Genomic DNA, 20,142 nt, shown 5'->3' on the forward strand with positions numbered 1-20,142 from the left:
TGGCTGATTTGATCTGCTATTAAAAGTAAATGAAAGAAAATTATCCATAATAACTTTTAGACTTTTGTTGTTTGTCATGACACATATAGCTGCTGTTAGAAACAGGACCTTTGAACATTGGGTATCCTGTGTGATCATAAAGTACTCAGTGTTGGAGGGGTTAGAGCAGGGAGGAATCGAGTTTTGTTTTTGGTTCCGTATAATAAACACCTTGTTGAGTATGCTGTGTGTACTGTGCTATAGGGGTATACCATGATGGCGCCCTCTCTTAACTTTTAAGCATCTTATTCTAGAAAATACTTTGATAATTTTTCTTTCTAATGCTTTTTTTCCCTTCCAACTCCCCTATTCATTTTTCCCCTATTATTCATTATCTTATAGTCTTACATGTACTTTTTTTTATATATAGAAAGAGAGATTTTTGCCACAGGGTACGTACGCTTACCAAGATTTGAACTGCAGTCTACTATGTGGGAGTCTAGTGACATAACCATTATGCCATCTGCTGGTCCCCATGTACTTTTTAACTATTGAAAAACCAGTACTAATACTATGGGTCTACATTAGGACCTTACCATCTTTTACCAGTCCTATTTCAATACTTTTGTAATTGGTATTTCTTAGTATTTATTGTTAATTCTCTCTTAACATAGATTCTAGAATGATAAATCTAACGCACGACCTGGCATTTGCTCTCTGAGTTTGAAAACTGCTTGGGGCCTGCAGGTGGTGCAGTAGTTAAGATGCTGGATTTCCACATGGCTGACTACAGTTCAAGTCCTGGGCCCAGTGACTTGAAAATCTCACCAGGCGTGTGTGCATATGTGCCTGAAATCCCAAGAGGAGAATGGAGGAGAAGGGACTGTGGCATGTCCATCACCCTTGGGAGGTGATTTTTCACTTTTACTTTCCCTGTCTCTGTCTCTGTCTTTCTTTGGTGAGCACACATTCCCTATCACAAATATCTAAACATAAATAAATAAAAAACAAATAAATAAGAAAACTGCCACTAACCTTTGGAGTAGGATATGAGCTCCTTTACCTGGCCCAGAAGCCTGCATGGGATCTAGTCTTGGTTTATTGGCCTGGCTCTATCTCATGCCTCTCTCTCTCTGCTCTGTCCTGTTGTCCATCAGACACCAGCTTTCTCACGATGTTCTGCAGGAAGCGGGCTTCCTTGCTTGCTTCCCCTGCCCATCCTGGATTCTGCCTGCAGGTCCCCTCTACCTAATTTCCAACACTTTCTTCCTTTGCTGCCCAGCTCCTGCCTGTCCTGCCTGCGTCAGCTGAGCCTTCGTGCCTTCCTGGATGCCTCTCTCTTCCTTGGTTGCCCTAACAGCCTGGCATCTGTCTTGCTGTGCTACTGCAGTCTGTGTGTGAAGCTCAGCCCTCTTCACATTTACTGAAAACCTGAAAGAGTATGAAAAATGATCTGAGCAAATAAGATAGACATTACATGGGAAAGGTAGCCCAGACTCCATCCTTAGTTGCTTGGAAAGCCTCTCTTTCCAGGTATTAATTTGTACTTTAGATGCTGTTGTAACCAATGGAACTTGATGTCCAGTGAATTATTAATAAGTAGCAAAATGGAAGTGACAAAACAGAAAACAAGGGTGAGGGTGAGAATTGGCTCTGGTCGTCTGTCTGACAGCAATAAGGGAAAGAAAATGATAAAAAGAATATGTGCAAATTCTAGAATAAAACTAATGAGAATAGTCTGGGGATTTTTAGGGTAGAAGAAAAACTAAAGCTATGAATTATGGTTTCTATATTTTTGATGACAGAATGTCATCATTTAATCAATTAAAAGGAAGCATAAGCATTTATACTATATTTTAGCAAATTTTCTTCCAAAATAAACAAAAAAAAGAAAGAAAATAGGGCTAAATGAATAAAATTGCTTAGAAAACTCAGCAACTCAAAATAACTCATATTGTTTATAAATGGTTATTGAGTAAACATAATTTTAACTAAACTAAAATTATCTGAAGAATTAGAGAAATTTTACAAAGTTTGCAGTTTTGCCAATAGTTCCTTTACCTTGTTTCAGCAATGTGGAGATGGTTCATTTGATTTAATCAGCATGTCAATACTTAATTTTCCTTTTATTGCAGTTGAATTGTTTTTCGTTTATTGTTAATCACTAGCTTGTATCTGCTAAAAAAATAGAACAAAAGAATAACAAATCTCATCATCATTTGTATTGTTCTTTGTACTTTCCAAATCACTTTCATATTTATTCTCCTATTTATCCCATGAGTTGGGCAGATCATACGCTATGATTTTTTAAAACAATACAATTACAAAGGTTAAAAATACCCTATGTATCTGAACAAGATCATCAGTTTATGGAAGGTAGAACAGGAACAGGGCTTTGAGCTCCTGTGTCAGCAACCTTCCCTCATCCCTGAATTTGGCTGGTGCGGGGCTCATCCTTTCAATTTTATGTTCTCTTCTCCTGGTGGAGAGGTCATCCAGCCTCTGACGACCTCACACCTTTGTGACTGTTGGTCTCAACATTTTGCACACATGCATCTTGGCTTCTCTTCTGGGCTCCAATATCCCATGCTGTTTGCAATTCTAGGACTGAATTCCTGGGGAAAATGCAGTGCTACAAGTAGTTCAAGGCATCGGTGGGTCTAGACTGCAGCTGTTGGCTTCAGCCCGCTCCTACCCCAAACGTCATAGGTGTGCCTTCTCACTGGCCATTGCCTCTAGTTCTGGCTAAAAGTCACATTAGCTCAGGGGATTTAGAGACTTCTGGATCCCTCTCTCCACACCACACAGAGGTAGGCAGGCAGGCATGTATATGGTCGGCCCCAGCCCTTTATATGGTGTTAATCACTCAATAAAATTGCTCATTATTTGACAGGCTATTTCACCCTTCAAGGCATTTAAAAGATTCCCAATTTGGTGTTATTATTATTTTTTGTGAGAGATTTTTGCTATAGGGCATGTGTGCTCACTGAAGAGACTGAGACACTGAGACAAAAAAATCACCCCCAAAGGGGATGGCCACGTTGCAGTCCCTTCTTAATTCTCTTCTTGGGATCTTGGGCATGCACACACACATTCCAGCATGAGTTTTAAGCCACTGAGTCCAGGATTCAAACCACAGTTGACTACATGAGAGTCCAGCAATGTCACCACTACACCTTCTGCTGGTCCCAAGAAAAATTCTTATCCTCTGACTTTGGTCTTCTAAGATAAAAAAAAAAAAAAAAGAAAAAAGAATAGCATTGGGGCCAGTGGGTGGAGTAGTGGTTAAAGCACTAACCACATGGCTGACCATTGTTCTAGTCTCAGACCTGGAAGCATGAAAAATCACACCTGGCATGTGTGTGTGCATGCTCAAAAATCCCAGAAAGAAAATAAGAGATGAAAGGATTGCAGTGTGGCCATCCCTTCTGGGGGCTGATTTCTCCTGCCCAGTCTGCCTCGCATGGAACCCCATTGTCTGGGAACTCACCTCCCTGCACTCAGGGAGGACCCTGTTAGGACCACTGCTGGCCCTAGTCTCAGACCTTCCCAGGGGACATGGGGTGGAGTGACGTGATACACTCAGCTCGTAGCCCCACCAGTGAGCTTCCCTCCTATCTGGGGGCTGATTTCCTACATTCCCTTTCACTGTCTCTCTCTGTCTCTCTTCTCTCTGGTGAGGGTGCATGCCCTATGGCAAAAATCTTAAACAACAACAACAACAACAACAAAAGATTCGCAATATTTTGTTTATATTTCTCAGTGAATCTTTAACAATTGTTCTAGGCAGAGCATTACTATTACTGTAACTATTATTTACAGGCTGTCTGAACAACATTTCTGTTTCAGACTCATACAGTCAAGTTTGCTTCATTTAAGTGATAGTTCATTAATAGAAACAAATAAGCAAAAAACCCGGCCACTGCTTTAAGCAATTTAGTGTGTTCATGCACATACAGTTGCGTGTAGGGTGTATTGTATATATGTGCATATGCATACAGTTTTATATAGTTGCATATGAATGTATCTGTGACTAATGATAAATAATAATCATCTTTTGGATTAAAAAGGAAAACTTTTTGGTTCTTTGACAGCTGGCCATGTCTGTTTTACAGTATTTAATATTTAACTCAGAATATATTGTTTCCTTTTAATTATTAAATGTTTCATAATATTTTAGAAAGTCAAGAATTAAGAGTATTTCTCTCTGATGTGAAATCTCTTATTTTTATGATATAACAAAGAAGTAATAAATGACATTTTCAGTCCATTTTATGCCAGTATTAGCAAAGTTATGCAAATGAAATTTTATTACCTTAAATGAGTGAGGATGTGAAATTATCATACAATTTAATAGATGTCACTTTCAGTCTAATTCTCGGCATAACTTAGAGTTGCAATGTTATTTTCTTTTCTCTAATAAGTGAGACCAAAATACACAATACCTAATACAAGTAATTAGGCTAGTAAAGGGTATTTCCACACCCTCCTCCCCCACCCCAGGGCTTTTTTGTATTGACAATAACAGCTTTATTAATTGGTACCCCATTCATTGTAAATGACAGACACAGGCTTCCCTAGGCATGGGCCTCATTACCAAGCCTCAGTTAGGGCAGGGACACAGCTGGCCAGAGGGGCTGGAAAGCTACCCAGGAGCCTTCTTGCCTTTCTCTCTGCCTTTCTTTACAGGTTTCACTTTCTTAGCTTTTCTGTGACCTTGTATCTCACAGTCTCATACTGGGGACAGATAACCCTTCACTAGACCCAGAACATTTCAGCAGAGGGCTCCGAGTGGCTGAACTTGAGTAAATGGGCCTCAGGAGCGGCTGGGCTTGGCAGACTCCTTTAATAAATATAGTGCCAAATGGGGAAGAATCCATTGTCATAAAGGAAGGGGAGATGAAAAACGTTAGTAAATAGGGATGTTCCCAAGAAGCCAATGTTTAACAGATGCTGACAATACACTGGGTGCTGTACCAAGTCCCTTCTGTGTTTGCTTCATTTAATTCTCATCTATCTCTTTGAAGTGTCAGTAGTGGTACTATCTATTTGACAGACGAGGAAACTGAGAGTTTGAGAAGCATGCTAAAGTGATCTAGAACGGAAATACAGACCAAGGCTTAGTCAGCAAGCTGGATGCCCTTAACCACCTTAGTGCACAATCTTACCACCACAACAATCATCAGTGTTTCTTGATACTCAACAGAAATAGGATTTTATTTTCTATAGTTTTACACTCTTAAATCATTCACACAATAATTAAATCTCTTTATTCTTCCTCTCTCTTCTTCATTTTTCTTTATTGAAATATTCTGTTTAATAGAATAACATACCAGTTCACTGATTTCCTAACACTGATGGAAAAGGTACTTAGGCAATATTAGACTTGGTCTTTTTAATTTTCATATGAAACTTGAAGTATAAGTAATTGCTTTCAAGCCTGTAGACCACAACAATTATCTAATTAGCTTCTCAAGTCCAAATTAAATTAGTGAAGTTGAAATGCATGGAAAAGCAAAGAAAAATATAATGTTACTTGCATTTTCAGCATTCTTAGCTGTAGAGCAATAATATGATTCTTTCCAAATCAAAGTTCTGTAGTATCTACATGGACGTAATGAATCTAGTCTTCAACTTCTACCGAAATATGTCAGCTGAGTAGAAAGTACCTAAACCTTTTTTCATGCTAATGAATATCTTAGTAATGAAATCTCATTTAAATAAGCAAATCAGCATTCTGGATGAAGAATTATATGATAATAAAGGTTAGTTTGAGGGACACAACACAATTTAAAATGAATTGTTCACCATCTGTTACATTCTCTAATCAGTGTTATAGCCGTGCATTGATCACGTTGGCCTCGCGATAAAGATGGCAGTAGTGTACATGTGTGCATTTTCTTGTAATCAGCATCTGAAACATTACTCCCTGACTTAAACATAAAGGATAAGACCTTCCTTTCTCTTAATGTGGAAATATGCATAGTTTTTATTATTGTTGGTTTTTAATAGGAAGCTGGGATTTTCCAGGAGTGACTTAGAATCTTTGCTTTTTTTTTTTTTTAAGAAGAGTAATAATAGCAAAGGCATACATTTTTCTCTTCAACTAAACATCACTTATTTTAAGATATAAGTAGCAGGCCAACAGATGGCATGGCAGTTAAGGCACTGGATTCCCACATGGCCGACCACAGTTCAAATCCCAGACTCTGTGGCTTGAAAATCACACCAGGGACATGTGCATGTGTGCCAAAATCCTAAGAGGAGAAGGGATTGTGGTGTGGGCATGTCCCCTGGGGATGATTTCTCACTTTCTCTCTCTCTGTCTGTGACTAGTACATGTACTTTATGACAAAAAACTAAAAAAAAGAAAAAAAAAGAAAAAAAAAAAGAAAAGATTTTAAGTGGCTTCTTTGATAAGAATGGTTAAGCTTGGGTAGAAAGTTCTGGATTTCTTGGCATTAGCTACCATGTTTGGCCAGGAAGCAGCTGAGGGAGAGATGGCAATAGTGTGGCAAGAAAAAGATGCTTTTAATCTAGGACTCCTATCTTTTGGTTCTTGAAAGAGAAAGGGAGAATTTTTTTTTTAATTGAAGATATTGCACAGATCATTCATTTAACAAGTACTTGCTGTGTGTATACCATGTGCCGGGTGGTGTTCCAGATGCATACTGGGAAGCAACAGTGAAAGAAATAGATATCCTTGCTCTCCTGAAATTTCTATTCCTAACTTCTCCTCTGTTCTTTGTGCCACCTGCCTCTGCCTCCAGAGACCTGTCTCCTGCTTTCTAGCATTCATATTTAGATGCTAGTGTTCTACCTTTACATTGTGGTCTCTGTTTCTATATTTCTATATCCTCTTCATCCCCCACCCCCCGTTGCAACTTTTTTTTTTTTCTAGTTTTTGTTACAGGATGTGTGCACTTGCCAGAGAGACAGACCGAGAGAGAAGGGAAGTGAAAAAAATCACTTTCCCAGGGTAATGACCATTATCATCCATTCTCCTCTTGGGATTTTGGGCATATACACACACACTCCTGGTAAGCTTTCCAGAACACCAGATCTGGGACTTGAACTGCAGAGTTGACCATATGGGATCTAGCACCCTAACCACCATGCTACCTGCTAGCCTTCCCTTCCAACTTTTTCGTTTGTTTGTTTTTGAGAGATTTTTGCTATAGAGTACATATGCTTGCTGAAGAGACAGAGACAGAGAAACAGAAAGCGAGAAATCACCCCCCAGGGGGATGGCAATGCCACAATTCTTCCTTCTCTAGCCTCCTCTTAGGATTTTGAGCATGCACACACATGCCCCAGTGTGAGTTTTAAGCCACCAGGTCTGGGACTGGAACCTAGTTGACTCCATGGGAGTCCAGCAATATAATCTTTATGCACGTGCTGGTCCCCCCTCTCCCCACTCTTAATATCTTGCATTTTGGTATTTGTGAAAGATATTTTAGTTCTCTTGACTTTGGAATTCTCAATTTGCTCTAAATGAGTTTCTATTCTTTGTCTTTTTGTTTCGTTTAGTTTTGTTTTGAAGGATTGGAGAAGTCCCTTCACAGCATGGATGGGTCTGTGTCTTTATCATATTCCCATCGACAGATTTAGGATACATATTAGCAGGTTAATCCCCTCTGAGTAGTCTCTTATTATTGTCAGCCTTATAATTTATTAGATGAACGTGATTAGAAACTAATCAGTGCATGGCACTTGGTGAGGTATTTGTAATCTGGTTCATAATGAATTGTTGTCATCAGTCACCCTACAGATGAAATGTACAAGGTCCTTTTAAACACTGAGTATTTCGGAGAGATTAACTTGATCTTAATCATTTCGACAGAATATTTGAGAAGAATACATCTCCCAGTATTTTAACTAGAAAAATCTTTGGTCATGAAATGAAAGAAAAAAACAGAGAAAGAAATGGGGTAGGAGGTACTGTAAAACCAAGATGGAAAAAGAAATCCCTGATGTAAGGCTTTAGAGTGTAAGCATAAAAAGTCACAACCAAGGCTATGTGTCAGCACCATAACTGAGAGAAAACACAATAAATATGAGAAATCTTGATTAAGAACATTAGGCTGACTCTAATAAATCCCTGTCTTTGTTTTATGAAAGAAACATACTTTTCATTTTTTAAAAATTAAAAAAAAATTTATAAGCACACAAAAGGAAGTCTTTTTTCTATACTGTTAAGATTTCTTTGACATATATAAAGGTTCTGCCTTTCTGGCATATTTGAATTGAGGTGAAATAGATTTTTGCAATGAAATATTTTCCTAGCAAGAGGAAATAGGGTTCCCACTTGATAAAACAGGGCTAAGCAGCTTGCTTAGAAGCAAGGGATGGGATAGGAGCAGGGCTGATTCTAAATCTGTCTCTGCTCCTAACCCAGGTTTGTTTTTGCACCGGTATTCCAGTAGACCATGAGGTCGCTTGATTTCTTCGGTATAAAGGAGAGCATGGCATAAATGCTGTGCAGTTCATTTGCATAGTGCAAGAACTGGAGGTAATTGATTGGACAAGAGAGAAAACCTCAGGATTAATCTTTCTTTTCTCCTCTCTTCTTTCTAGTTATCTGTTCTTCTTTGAAGATCTTTGTATTAGTAAAGGAATTGCCATGTAAAATGATAAAGTATAAAATAAATATAACAGTATTTGTAAGTTTTTTTTATTATTTTGAGATGATTAGTTTCTGTGATCAAACCAGTATTTGTAAGTTATGATACACAATATATAGTAAATTTACAATACAAATAAATAAATAATAGATGTGATCAAATTAACTATAATTCCATATTCAAAGTTTGGACTCTATTCTGGGTACTCTTCAAGGGAGAATGGAGAGTATCAGAACATCTATGTACACTCGCACACACACATTTCAGAGTAGGAGAATGATATGAGAAAGCTCTTCTGGTTTCAGAATTGTCAGTAAATTTATTTGGATTTGCCCCGCTGTTTTTTCTGTCTCCAGGAACAGCCTCGCTAGCCTTTCAAATGCAAATTAGATTTCCCTCTTATCTCTGAGCTTCATTTGCTCTGGCCTCCAATATTTGGTGGCTGTGCTTCCCAAGGGGTTGGCACACCAATACACTGGAGTGGAAGCACCCTTTGAGCTTCAGCTGCATGGACCACTGACATTGATGTATCTGCCGTGAGGCTCCTGGAGTTTCAGACAGATGGCTCACTGGAAACATCAGAGAAGCTTTGAAATTCAGGGGGCAGAGGTATGAGGGGTGTCTTCCAAAAGTTCATGGAAAATGCGCAAGAGGGGTGTCTTCTAAAAGTTCATGGAAAATGCATATGCTTGGAAAACTATATGTGGGTTTCATTTTTTTTTCTGTATTAAAATAAACTGATACTTTGACACTATTTTTCATGAACTTTTTGAAGTCCTATTATATATCCATCCTAGATCTTGACCAGCTATTAATAAATCAGTATCTTTTAGGATAAGGTAAGGCTTCTGGGTATCAGACTTAAAAACAACCTAAGTAACTCACTCACTCTCAGGGATGTTTCTTTTCCTTTTTCTTTTCTTTTCTTTTCTTTTCTTTTCTTTTCTTTTCTTTTCTTTTCTTTTCTTCTTTCTTTCTTTTCTTTTCTTTTCTTTTTTCCTTTTTTTTTTTGAGAGATTTTTGTTATAGGGCACTGCATGGGCTGGAGAGACAGAGAGAGACAGAAAGTAAGAAATCACCTCCCAGGGGGGAGGGCCACACTAGAATCCCTTCTCCTCCAATTTCCTCTAGGGATCTTGGGCATGCATACACTTGCACCCAGCATGAGTTTAAGACTCCAGGTCTGGGACTAGAACTGTGGTTGACCACGTGGGAATCCAACGACTTAACCATTATGCCATCTGCTGATCTTTCAGGGTTGTTCCTAATATGACACCAGAGTTCAGAAGTTCTGCTCAAAAGGGTTCACTTTTTTTTTTTTTTAGGGAGAGAAATTTTTGCTATAGGGCATGTGTGCTCACCAGAGAGACAGAGACAGAGAGAGAGAGAGACAGAAAGTGAGAAATCTCCCCTCCTCCACAGGGGATGGAAATGGCCACGCTGCAGTTCCTTCTCCGCCATTCTTCTCTCAGGATCTTGGACATGCATGCCCACACACCCAGTGTGAGTTTAAGCCACCTGGTCTGAGACTTGAACTGCAGTCGACTATGTGGGAATCCAGTGACATGAACACTATGCCATCGGTTCATACCAAGAGGACTTTAGCATGAGATTTTTAGAGTTTACCACCAAGTAGTTATGCAGACAATTTGAGGCAGTGTTTGTCTTTTGATTTTTAAATGAGAGGATCTAAAATATGCAATCATTTCATATTTAAAATATGCAAATAATAAATATTAATTTATTTATTTTTGGAGAGGTTTTTGCTAAAGGGTGCATGCGCCAGCCAGAAAGACAGAGACAGAGAGACAGAAAGCAAGAAATCACCTCCCAGGGGGCATGGCCACACCACAATCCCTTCTCCTCCATTCTCCTCTCGTGATCTTGGGCACGCACGCACACATGCCTGGAATAAGTTTAAGCCACCAGGTCTAGGACTTGAACCACGGTTGACTACATGGGAGTCCAGCAACATAGCCATTATGCCAACTGCTGGTCCCCATATATTTCATTTTTTCCTGCCTTTTTGATGTTTTAATTTATTTTCTATTTTTTAACAAGTCATTATAACATGATATTTCATTTATTGCTTGCTGCTTCTTATGTTTCACCAATGTTCTGGAAAGATTTTCTTTTATTTTGTACTTTGCTCTATTTTTGCCTTAAAGTATGAATTAAACTAAGGTTGTTGCTGCAGTAAGAGGCACTTTTGTTCTCACTCAAAAATATTGGGGCAGGAGTTGGTATAGTGGTTAAGGCACTAGACTCCCACATGGTTGAGTGTGGTTTGAGTACCAGACCTGGCAGCTTGAAAATCACAGTGGGTGCCTGTGCCTGCATGCCCAAAATCCCAGGAGGAGAATAGAGAAGTGATTTGCCTTCCCCCTCACTGTCTCTGGTTAAAGTGATTTGCCTTCCCCCTCACTGTCTCTGTTTAAAATCACATACCCTAAGGGAAAAACCTTTAAAAAAAAAGTCACTAGTTAATATGATTACTTTCTGGCAAGCATATAGTGAATTAAACATAGAGCTTTTCTTCTGAGTAGCTGGTTGAGCAGAGATTATATAATAACTACTACAAAAAGTCTGCTCAATCAAAAGATTTTATATTAAGTGAAGACAAAGGAGTCACAGCTAGTGTAAGATGTTTTGTCACATGACAAAGAAGCCATGCATCTCCCTCCCTGCCCGGCTGTTTAATGATTGACTCAGAAACAGTTTTTACTTTATCCAAGGAAAATCATCATAATTAAGTTGTCTCACAATAGTGAATGAAACACAAGTGCTTAAGATCTATCTTTAAAACAGCCCAAGTGACTTATTAACAAACACAGATATGTTGCCATCATAAAAGTTACCAGCTTTATCTTTCATGAGTTTAAGAATGATTTTTTATCTTACATATAGCATTTTATATGTATATAAAAATAAAGAATATAAATATTGTGTGTTTTATAGGCAGTTTGAAGGTATGAGGATTCAAATAGTTTGACTTCTTATGTCACGTTCAGGAAGTTTTTGTCTCAGCGACCCCGGAATCCCAACACATTGCGTGTTGTAGGACTTCTCTGTAGGCTTCTTGACTCTCTATCCTGGCTGTTGTTTAAAACCAGTTCTCTAGTTCATTTATTTTCCTTATTTATCTTGCATTAGCCTCTTAGCCTATCCAATATGTTTTCTATTCCTTTCCTCAATTCAGTTGCTAAGCAATTATTAAATCTCTCTGTAGCCTCACATAACTTAAGTAGGAAAGCTCACTTCTGTAGTTGCTAAACTCTTTATCGTACACTTGGTTTCCAGACATTTATTACAATAGAGCTGTTTTTAAGTCTAAATATCCATGTCTAGAACTTTCTCGAAATTTATTTAGAAAAACGGATGACTCCTTAAACTTGACTTTTAAATGACATTTAAATGAAAATAGGCAGGCAAATTTATGTTGCGGATGAAAGCTATAGTTTAGGAGAGCTGGCTTCATTCATCTTACAAGGAAGCTCATCTCTCCATTAAGTGTCATTAACTTCTGTTCATTTCAAGAATGATTTGAGGTAAAGTAGAAGTCACTAAGGTGACTGATACTAAAAGATGGGATATTATCAAAAAAAAAAAAAGATGGGATGTTATCATAAGGATGAATATGCATTTTCTTTTTTTAAAGAGATATTTTTGCTATAGGGCATGTGTGCTTGCTGGAGAGACAGAAATAGAGAGGCAGAAAGTGAGAAATCACCCCCCAGGAAGGATGGCCATACCACCATCCTTTCTCTTCCATTCTCCTCTTGGGATCTTGGGCACATAAGCACTTGTTCCTGGCATAGGTTTTAAGCCACGAGGTCTAACACTCGAACCACAGTTGATAACCTCAGAGTCCAGCGATGTAACCATTACACCATCTGCTAGCCCCATGCATATATGTCTTCAATTAAATTAATCGACAGCTTAGCTGTACTGTGTTTCTTTATTTCTTTTTAGAGAGAAAGTTTTTTTTTTTTTTTTTTTGTTATAGGGCATGTGTGCTCACCAGAGAGAGACAGAGAGATAGAAAGTGAAAACACCCCCAGGGCATTTTTCCATGTTGCAATCCCTTCTCCTCCAGTCTCCTCTCTTGATTTTGGGCATGCACACACATGCACCTGGCCTGAGTTTTAAGCCGCCGAGTCCAGGATTTGAACTGCAGTTGAGTATGTGGAAGTCCAGCGATGTAAACCATTACACCCTCTGTTGGTCCCTCTATTGTATGTTTCTGACCTGCCTCTCTGCTGTCAATGGACAATAAGGACAACCTCTTCAGATCAGCAAGAGAAGAAGGGAGGAATCTCAGGTGTACAAGATGATGAGGCCCAGAATGTTTAGCTGTGCTGGAAACCATTACTCCGACTGCCCTCTGTGTCTGTCATATGCCTTTGCCCTGGTGTGATCGTGTCCCAAACTCTATGTTTCTGATCATTGGCTTTGAACTTTGATTTGTCTTTATCCTTTGCTTTTCTTCTGGATTATTTTTCTTCCTGCTCCTGTCCTGTAGCCTTGCCTTCTGTTATGCTTGCTGTTTCTCTCTGAAGGACATTCTGGAAACCCTCTTCTGTTACTTACTTAGGATGGTCCTTAAAATCTTGCTATCTTCCTTTTGAAATGTTTGTCCATATGCACTACTTCTGAGCTGCAGAAAATGCCCTTTATTAAACATAAACTGCCAGACAGACTTGGAGATGATGAAGTAGCTAAGATATGTTATTTGTCTTCAGTTATTTATTTTTTTTCAGGAACACAATAAATTAATCTTATTTTCCGAGAGTTTTTCTTTATAACTTACAGCTGTTCTCCACTAATTATGCTTCTCATTTCTCTTGAGACAATGAAATAAAAAGCTGTCTATGGATTTCACATAACTAAATTATGGTAAAGAAAAAGGTATTTTAAAAAATTTACTGTAGGGCACGGCACACTCACCAGAGAGTGTGGGAGGAAGTGAGAAAGCACCTCTCTGTGGGGATGGCCAGGCTGCAACCTGTCTTGTTCTCCTCTCAGGATTTTGGGCACACATGCATGTGCCCAGTGTGTTTTTCACAGCCCTGGTCTAAGACTCAAATTGCACAGTCCACCATGTGGCACCCAGCTACCATAACCACCATGCCACTGGCTGGTCCAAGAAAGTTTTTTTTTTTATTTCTTAAGTTATCTCATTATATTTAATGGCTTAAGAATATTTTAAAATTCAAGTCACTTTAAATTCTGGGCCATTTATTAACCTGATCAAGTATTTTCTTCTCTTTTCAAGGATATATTTAGGTGTAGTAGGAATTAGAGAAAATTATGGAGAAATTTCTCTTACCCTACCAGTGTAACTCTTTCTGTATATCATAAAAGCAACCCTTCGAAAGGTGATATTCACATTTGGCTGTAAAAAATGTACAACTCATCAGACATCTCATATATTCCTTTTTCTTTTTCTTTTTCTTTTTCTTTTTTTTTTTTTTAAATCACAGAATTAACACCAGAGGAGAAAGCCCAAAAGATTGCCAAAGCCATGCGTAAACAGTCTTCTGAAGTCAAAGAGAAGTGGGAGAGTCTAAATGCTGTAACTACCAGTTGGCAAAAGCAAGTGGACAAGGCCCTCGAGAAACTCAGAGACCTGCAGGGAGCTATGGACGACCTGGACGCTGACATGAAGGAGGCCGAGGCTGTGCGGAACGGCTGGAAGCCCGTGGGAGACTTACTCATCGACTCGCTCCAGGATCACATTGAAAAAACCACGGTCAGCCTTCTTGCTTTTGATACAGGACTTTAGGAAATGTTTTACTGATAAATATAACACAAATAAAAGAAAACCACATATATACATTTTTGTAACGGATTGTTATAAAGCCAACACCGTTGCAACCCCCACCAGAGTCAGAAGTTGTGGCACATGCTTTCCGTATGTCTCTTACCATCAGGATCCCCTACCTTCCCAGAAATAGCCGTGAATGTGACTTTTATAATAATTTATTCTTTTATGGGGGCATTTTTTCACATGACAGTGTATACCTAAACAGTATGAACTAGATTTACCTGTTTTTTAAAATATATATTTTTTTCCACTATAGGGTGCATGCACTCGCCAGACAGACAGAGAGAGACATAGAGACAGAAGGCGAGAAATCACCCCCCAGGGGGGATGGTCATGCTGCAATCCCTTCTCCTCCATTCTCCTCTTGGGATCTTGGGCACGAACGCACATGTGCCCAGCGTGAGTTTTAAGCCACCGGGTCCGGGACGCGAACCACGGTCAACTACGTGGGAGTTCAGCGACATAGCCATTACGCTAACTGCTGGTTCCCTTAAAATACATTTTTACAGTCCCTTTTAATCTCCAGCTTTTTCTCTTCATTCCTTTTTTATTTCCCTTGCAATATATGTTGAAGAAATGGAATAGTTTTGAACAATCATATCCATGTGGTATAGCCTACAGATTCCTCTTATTTTCTATCTCTTATAAATCCATAGTTGGATTTAGAGGTTTAATCAAAACTATACTTTTAAAATGATGTTATTTATTTTAATGTGAAAGAGAGAGAAACAGGGACCTTGGCTTTCCAGCCGGCCAGGTTCATGGGTGTGCCTGGTGTGCTGAGGTCAGCCTGAGATCTAAACCTGGACCTGCAAGTAGATTAGGAGATGCCTGTAGTATTGTGCAGTAGTGCCCTACCCTTGTGCCACCACGTGCTGTCTCACTAGGAATTCTCATCTCTAAATGCTATCTCATTGCCTGCGTGTGCTTTTTACCTTTATTCATGATAGAGCATGTGAGCACACATGACAGAGAGAGAGAAAGAGAGAGAGAGACAAAGAGAGAAGGGTCTGGTCATGCCACAATCCACTCCCTCCAGTCTTCTAGACTGTTAGATCTTGGGCACTGATTCATGCCCACCATGTTTCAGGCCTATAGGGCCAAGAATTTGAACCCTGTAGTGGTCATCATGTGGGATGTGGCTTTCTTTTTTCCTGCCAGAGGGTGTGTTTGTTCATCAGAAAGAGAGAAAAAGAGACAGAGAAAGAAGGGAAGTTAGAAAACACCCTTCTGTGGTGCATGGTCATGCTGCAAACCCTTCTCATTTCCTCCATCCAGTTGGGATTTGGGGCATGTCCTATAGTGTCCTGTGGACGTGTATCCAGTGTATTCTTCAACCTGTGAGTTTGAAGCTCAAACCACATGATTGGCTGTGAGTGATCCAACTCCCTTAACGATTAGGCTACAGGGCTATCCCTGGATGTGGCATCTCTTCAGTAGTGTGTCACCATTGCACTAATGAACCAACCCTGTCTGAGCACATTAATGAAGGGTTAATTTAACTATAAATTATGTCCATATTCAGGAAATGCTCAAAGTTAAGGACTTTAGACCTGTGATCTAGACCTCCTATGGTTCCTATGTCCTAAAACTTCTGCAGTTAATGAAAAAAGTTAATGACATTTAGGTGATAAGAGACACAAATTACAGATTTAGAATGCAGCAGTAGTATTTGCAGTACTATATAGTTATGATCATATAATAGCATTAGTCATTGAAAAATGATAAGATGTTAAACTAGCAATATATGTCATGAATTCATTTTTGTTACAAAAAATATACAGCTTTGGGGCCAGCAGTTAGCGTAATGGCTATGTCGCTGGACTCCCACATATCCGACCATGGTTTGAGTCCCAGACCCAGTGGCTTAAACTCACGCCGGGCGCGTGTGCATGCGTGTCCAAGATCCCAGAGGAAAATGGAGGAGAAGGGATTGTGGCATGGCCATCCCCTCTGGGGGGTGATTTCTCACTTTCTGGCTCTCTCTGTCTGTCTGGTGAACGCACGCGCCCTGTAGCAAAAACCTCTCAAAAAATATATATATTCAGCTTTTGTACATGGACATGGTCTAACATTCCCCTTTTGTATGCAAGTAGCTAAATAAGAAAGACAAGGACGATCAAGGATGGAATACTTAAGCAAATTTCATACTTAAAAATAGGTATGTGTATAGATACAGGAATAATAATAGCTAGCATTTACTGAGGCTATATACCAAACTGTTCTTTTTCAAAATAATTATTTATTTAATTTTTACTTTTTTTGTTATTACTATTTTTTTAAATTTTGCTATAGAGCAATTGTGCTGACCAAAAGAGAGAGAGAAAGTGAGAAAGCAAGCTGGCAGGTCCAGGACTCAAACTACCGTGGCCATCTAGGAGTCCAGTGCTCTAAACACCTGACACCTGCTGCCCCCTACCAAACTGTTCTTAACCAGTTTACATCTTTTTTAATCTCATACCAACCCAGCAAGACAGTCCAATTTTATAAATGCTGAAAAGGAAGGTTATCATTCAAGGCCATCCAGCTAGGAATAACTTTTGGTCTTCTCTTTCATTATGAAGACCCTTTAGACAGTTTTGATCAACTATTTGAATTTAAAACTCAAAAAGTTAAATGTTAAAAATTTTCCCTTTCTTCTTAGGATAGAAAGCATATGTACATAAGAGGTGGGGGGGGTGGGGAAGAGAGAGAAAGATAGGGAGAAGGTATCTTCAATAGGGTCTCATCACACCACGATCTCCTTTCCTCACTCATACTGCTCCTCAGAATCCTGGGTGCCTCTGCAAGTGCTGTGTGTACTTTTCCGGTTGATCCAGGATCTCATCCATGGATACTCTGGCTTCCTGCACTACAGAGCACTAGGGTTACTGCTGCACCACAGAAGTTGAGCCTAAATATTAAGTTAATGCTTTTTTTTCTAAAAGAGTATCAATGTCTATTCTCTTTTAGTCTAAAATTTGTTGTTTCCAGCTACCCTATTTTATTAAGTAGGGTAACTCCTATAACCGTAGGGTAATTAGGGTAATTCCTATAACTCTAGTGTACTAAAAACATTTCCATGGACAAATCTGAATTTGAAATAAACCACAGAAAACAAAACCTTTAGCATAGCTTCTTTGGAAGTTGCACGTTTCTTGCATTTTAACAGGTGAGCTTTTTAAACTTTATTTTTAAAATGTATTTTCTTCATGAAAATGCATGTACATACATGAGAAAGACTGAGACTGCAAAGAGCACCCTCAATAGGGTCTTTCCATGCTATCATCCTTCTTTCCCAGCCTTCCAGTTGGTTAGGACCTTGGGCTTGTGCACACATACCAGGTGTGCTGTCAGGTCAACGCAGAGTGCCGAATCCAGAGTTGACCATGTGGTTTTCTGCACTGCAGTTCATTTTGTGACCTGCTGTATCACCAGGCTGAGCCAATAGATGGCTTTAAACATGAAATCTTTAAGTCAGTGGTTTATAAAAAGTATGTCTATTGGAATGCAGAAATACCTCTTGGTTAGAGTAGGAATTTACCATTTGAATTGGAAGTTTCAATTTATAATAGGGGGGTCTTCAAAAAGATCATGAAGCTCATAGGAATGTGTAGTATGTAAAAAGGCTGTACTTGGGTTTTAATTGTTCTTTTTTTTGTTTACCAAAATAAACTTAAAGTTTAATTCCATTTTTTTAACAAACTTTTTGAAACTGCTTATAGGATGTATAGTGTTGGGGGAAATACAAGAATTGTTTCTGGAGTTATTAAAGTCCCAAAAGTTGAAGAGTTGTTAATCTCATTCAATTTAAGAAATCATTCACCTCTATATCTAAATTCTTTTGTTCAAATCTCTACTTAAATGACAAGCTTGAAAAAAATACAATTAATATTTTTATAGGAAGGCACAAACTCTGGATTAAGATATTTAATATTGTAATACAAAGAAGTAAAATAAAAAGCTGAGTATTTTTAAGTGAAATAAACTGATTTAAAGTGGAATTTTTTCCTATGTGCCTTAAAATATATCTCAGGACTGGCCCATGGCATGGTGGGTACGTCAGCTGAATCCCACATGGCTGACTGTGAGGTTTGAGTTCTGGACCCAACAGCCTGAGAAACATCCTGGGTGCATGTGTGTGCCTCTAGTCCTGAAAGGAGAGAAAAATGGAGGGGAAGGGATGGTGTGACCATTCCACATGAGAGCTGCTTTCTCATTTTCTCTTTTTGGGTTTTTGTCATAGGGTGCTTGTGTTCTCCAGAGATACAGAGAGAGAGAAAGAAAGAAAATGAAACTTCCCCAGGATAGATGTACATATCACAATCCCTTCTCCTCCTGGGATTTAGGGTATGCACACACATATGCCTAGCATGATTCTCAAGTGTTTTGGTCCGGGACTCAAACCATGGTTAGCCATTTGGAATCCACTGCCCTAAACACCATGCCATTCACTGGCCCTCTTTCTCACTCTCCATTTCTTTGTCTCCCTTTGGCAAGCACATGTACCTTGTGGCAAAATTTTAAAAAATATATTTAAAGGGATCTAGCAGTTAGCGTAATGGCTATGTCTCTGAACTCCCATGTAGTCGACCGTGGTTCGTGTCCTGGACCCGGTGGCTTAAAACTCACGCCAGGCATGTGTGCATGCGTGCCCAAGATCCCGAGAGGAGAATGGAGGAGAAGGGATTGTGGTGTGACCATCCCCCTTGGGGGGTGATTTCTCGCTTTCTGTCTCTGTGTCTCTCTCTGTCTGTCTGGCGAGCACATGCGCCCTATAGTGAAAATCTCTCAAAATATATATATATATTTTTAAATAATTCCCTAAATCCTATATTTTTAAATAATACCCTAAATCCTATTGAAGCTATAGGCATATAAATACTGATTATTGCTAAATTTTATTAAGTATTTCAGAGCAACTGAAAAACAAATTCTCTGGGAGTAATCAGATATATCCAACTCTATAAAAATTATCAATCTTTCTTGTTTGCAGAATACACACCTTTTGGCAGGAAAAGGGCTTGGGATTTACACCTGCCAACAGGCTGCCGGTTAGCACCTTTGATACTGGCAGATGTTTCTGTTTTTATTGCAAGGAAGGCCACATAGACACTTAATCTTTTATAGGAAAGTGCAGTCAAAACATGATAAATTGGTTCTTCATGCTAGAACAGACGGCAGTTCTAAAACCATTTTAAAACTCGCTTTATGTCAAGCCCCTTAATTTGAAAGCTTTTAAAAAACACAAGATAAACTTTCTTGATAGAAAGATTCCTCACTGCCATAAAACATCTTACTATAAAAACAAAAAACAAAACCCAAAGACCTTGTTTGGCAAAGCTCTTTGAATGTTTTCACCTGTAGCTTGTAATTAAAAACAAAAACAAAACAAAACATGATTTTTATAGAGGAAAAATGTAAACTCCTTTCTCCTTTATTATCCTGTAAGATCTTTTTAAAAATCTGGCTTGAAATGCTAATCTAATTTTTAAAACTCATTTGCCATCTTTTGAAATAAAATCAGTTATTATTTAAAATTCAGTAAGTCTTAGAACATTTTCTAACATTTCATTTTTTTTTTATCTTTAGCACTTAAAAAATAAATTACATTGATTTTAAAAGCTGATTAGGAGCTGGCTTGTTTTGTCATGGTGATTAAGACAGCTGGATCCCATATGGCCAACTGCATGGTATGAGTCCTGGACCTAGAAGCTTGAGAAACATGCAAGT

The 20,142-nt window shown here is 38.8% G+C and overlaps 1 protein-coding gene across 3 annotated transcripts in view; it reads left to right on the forward strand.

Annotated features, from left to right (window-relative positions):
* UTRN (utrophin) overlaps nt 1-20,142 on the forward strand; it is a 645,934-nt gene that overhangs the window by 505,609 nt on the left and 120,183 nt on the right. For all 3 annotated transcript variants that reach the window (XM_006161924.3, XM_006161922.3, XM_006161923.3), the window contains one exon: nt 14,087-14,355. In XM_006161924.3, the coding sequence (XP_006161986.1) occupies nt 14,087-14,355 (269 nt within the window). The remainder of the gene's footprint in view (nt 1-14,086; nt 14,356-20,142) is intronic.

The sequence above is a fragment of the Tupaia chinensis genome, unplaced genomic scaffold, assembly GCF_000334495.1.
Source record: "Tupaia chinensis unplaced genomic scaffold, TupChi_1.0 Scaffold139457_1, whole genome shotgun sequence".
Classification (NCBI taxonomy): Eukaryota; Metazoa; Chordata; class Mammalia; order Scandentia; family Tupaiidae; genus Tupaia; species Tupaia belangeri.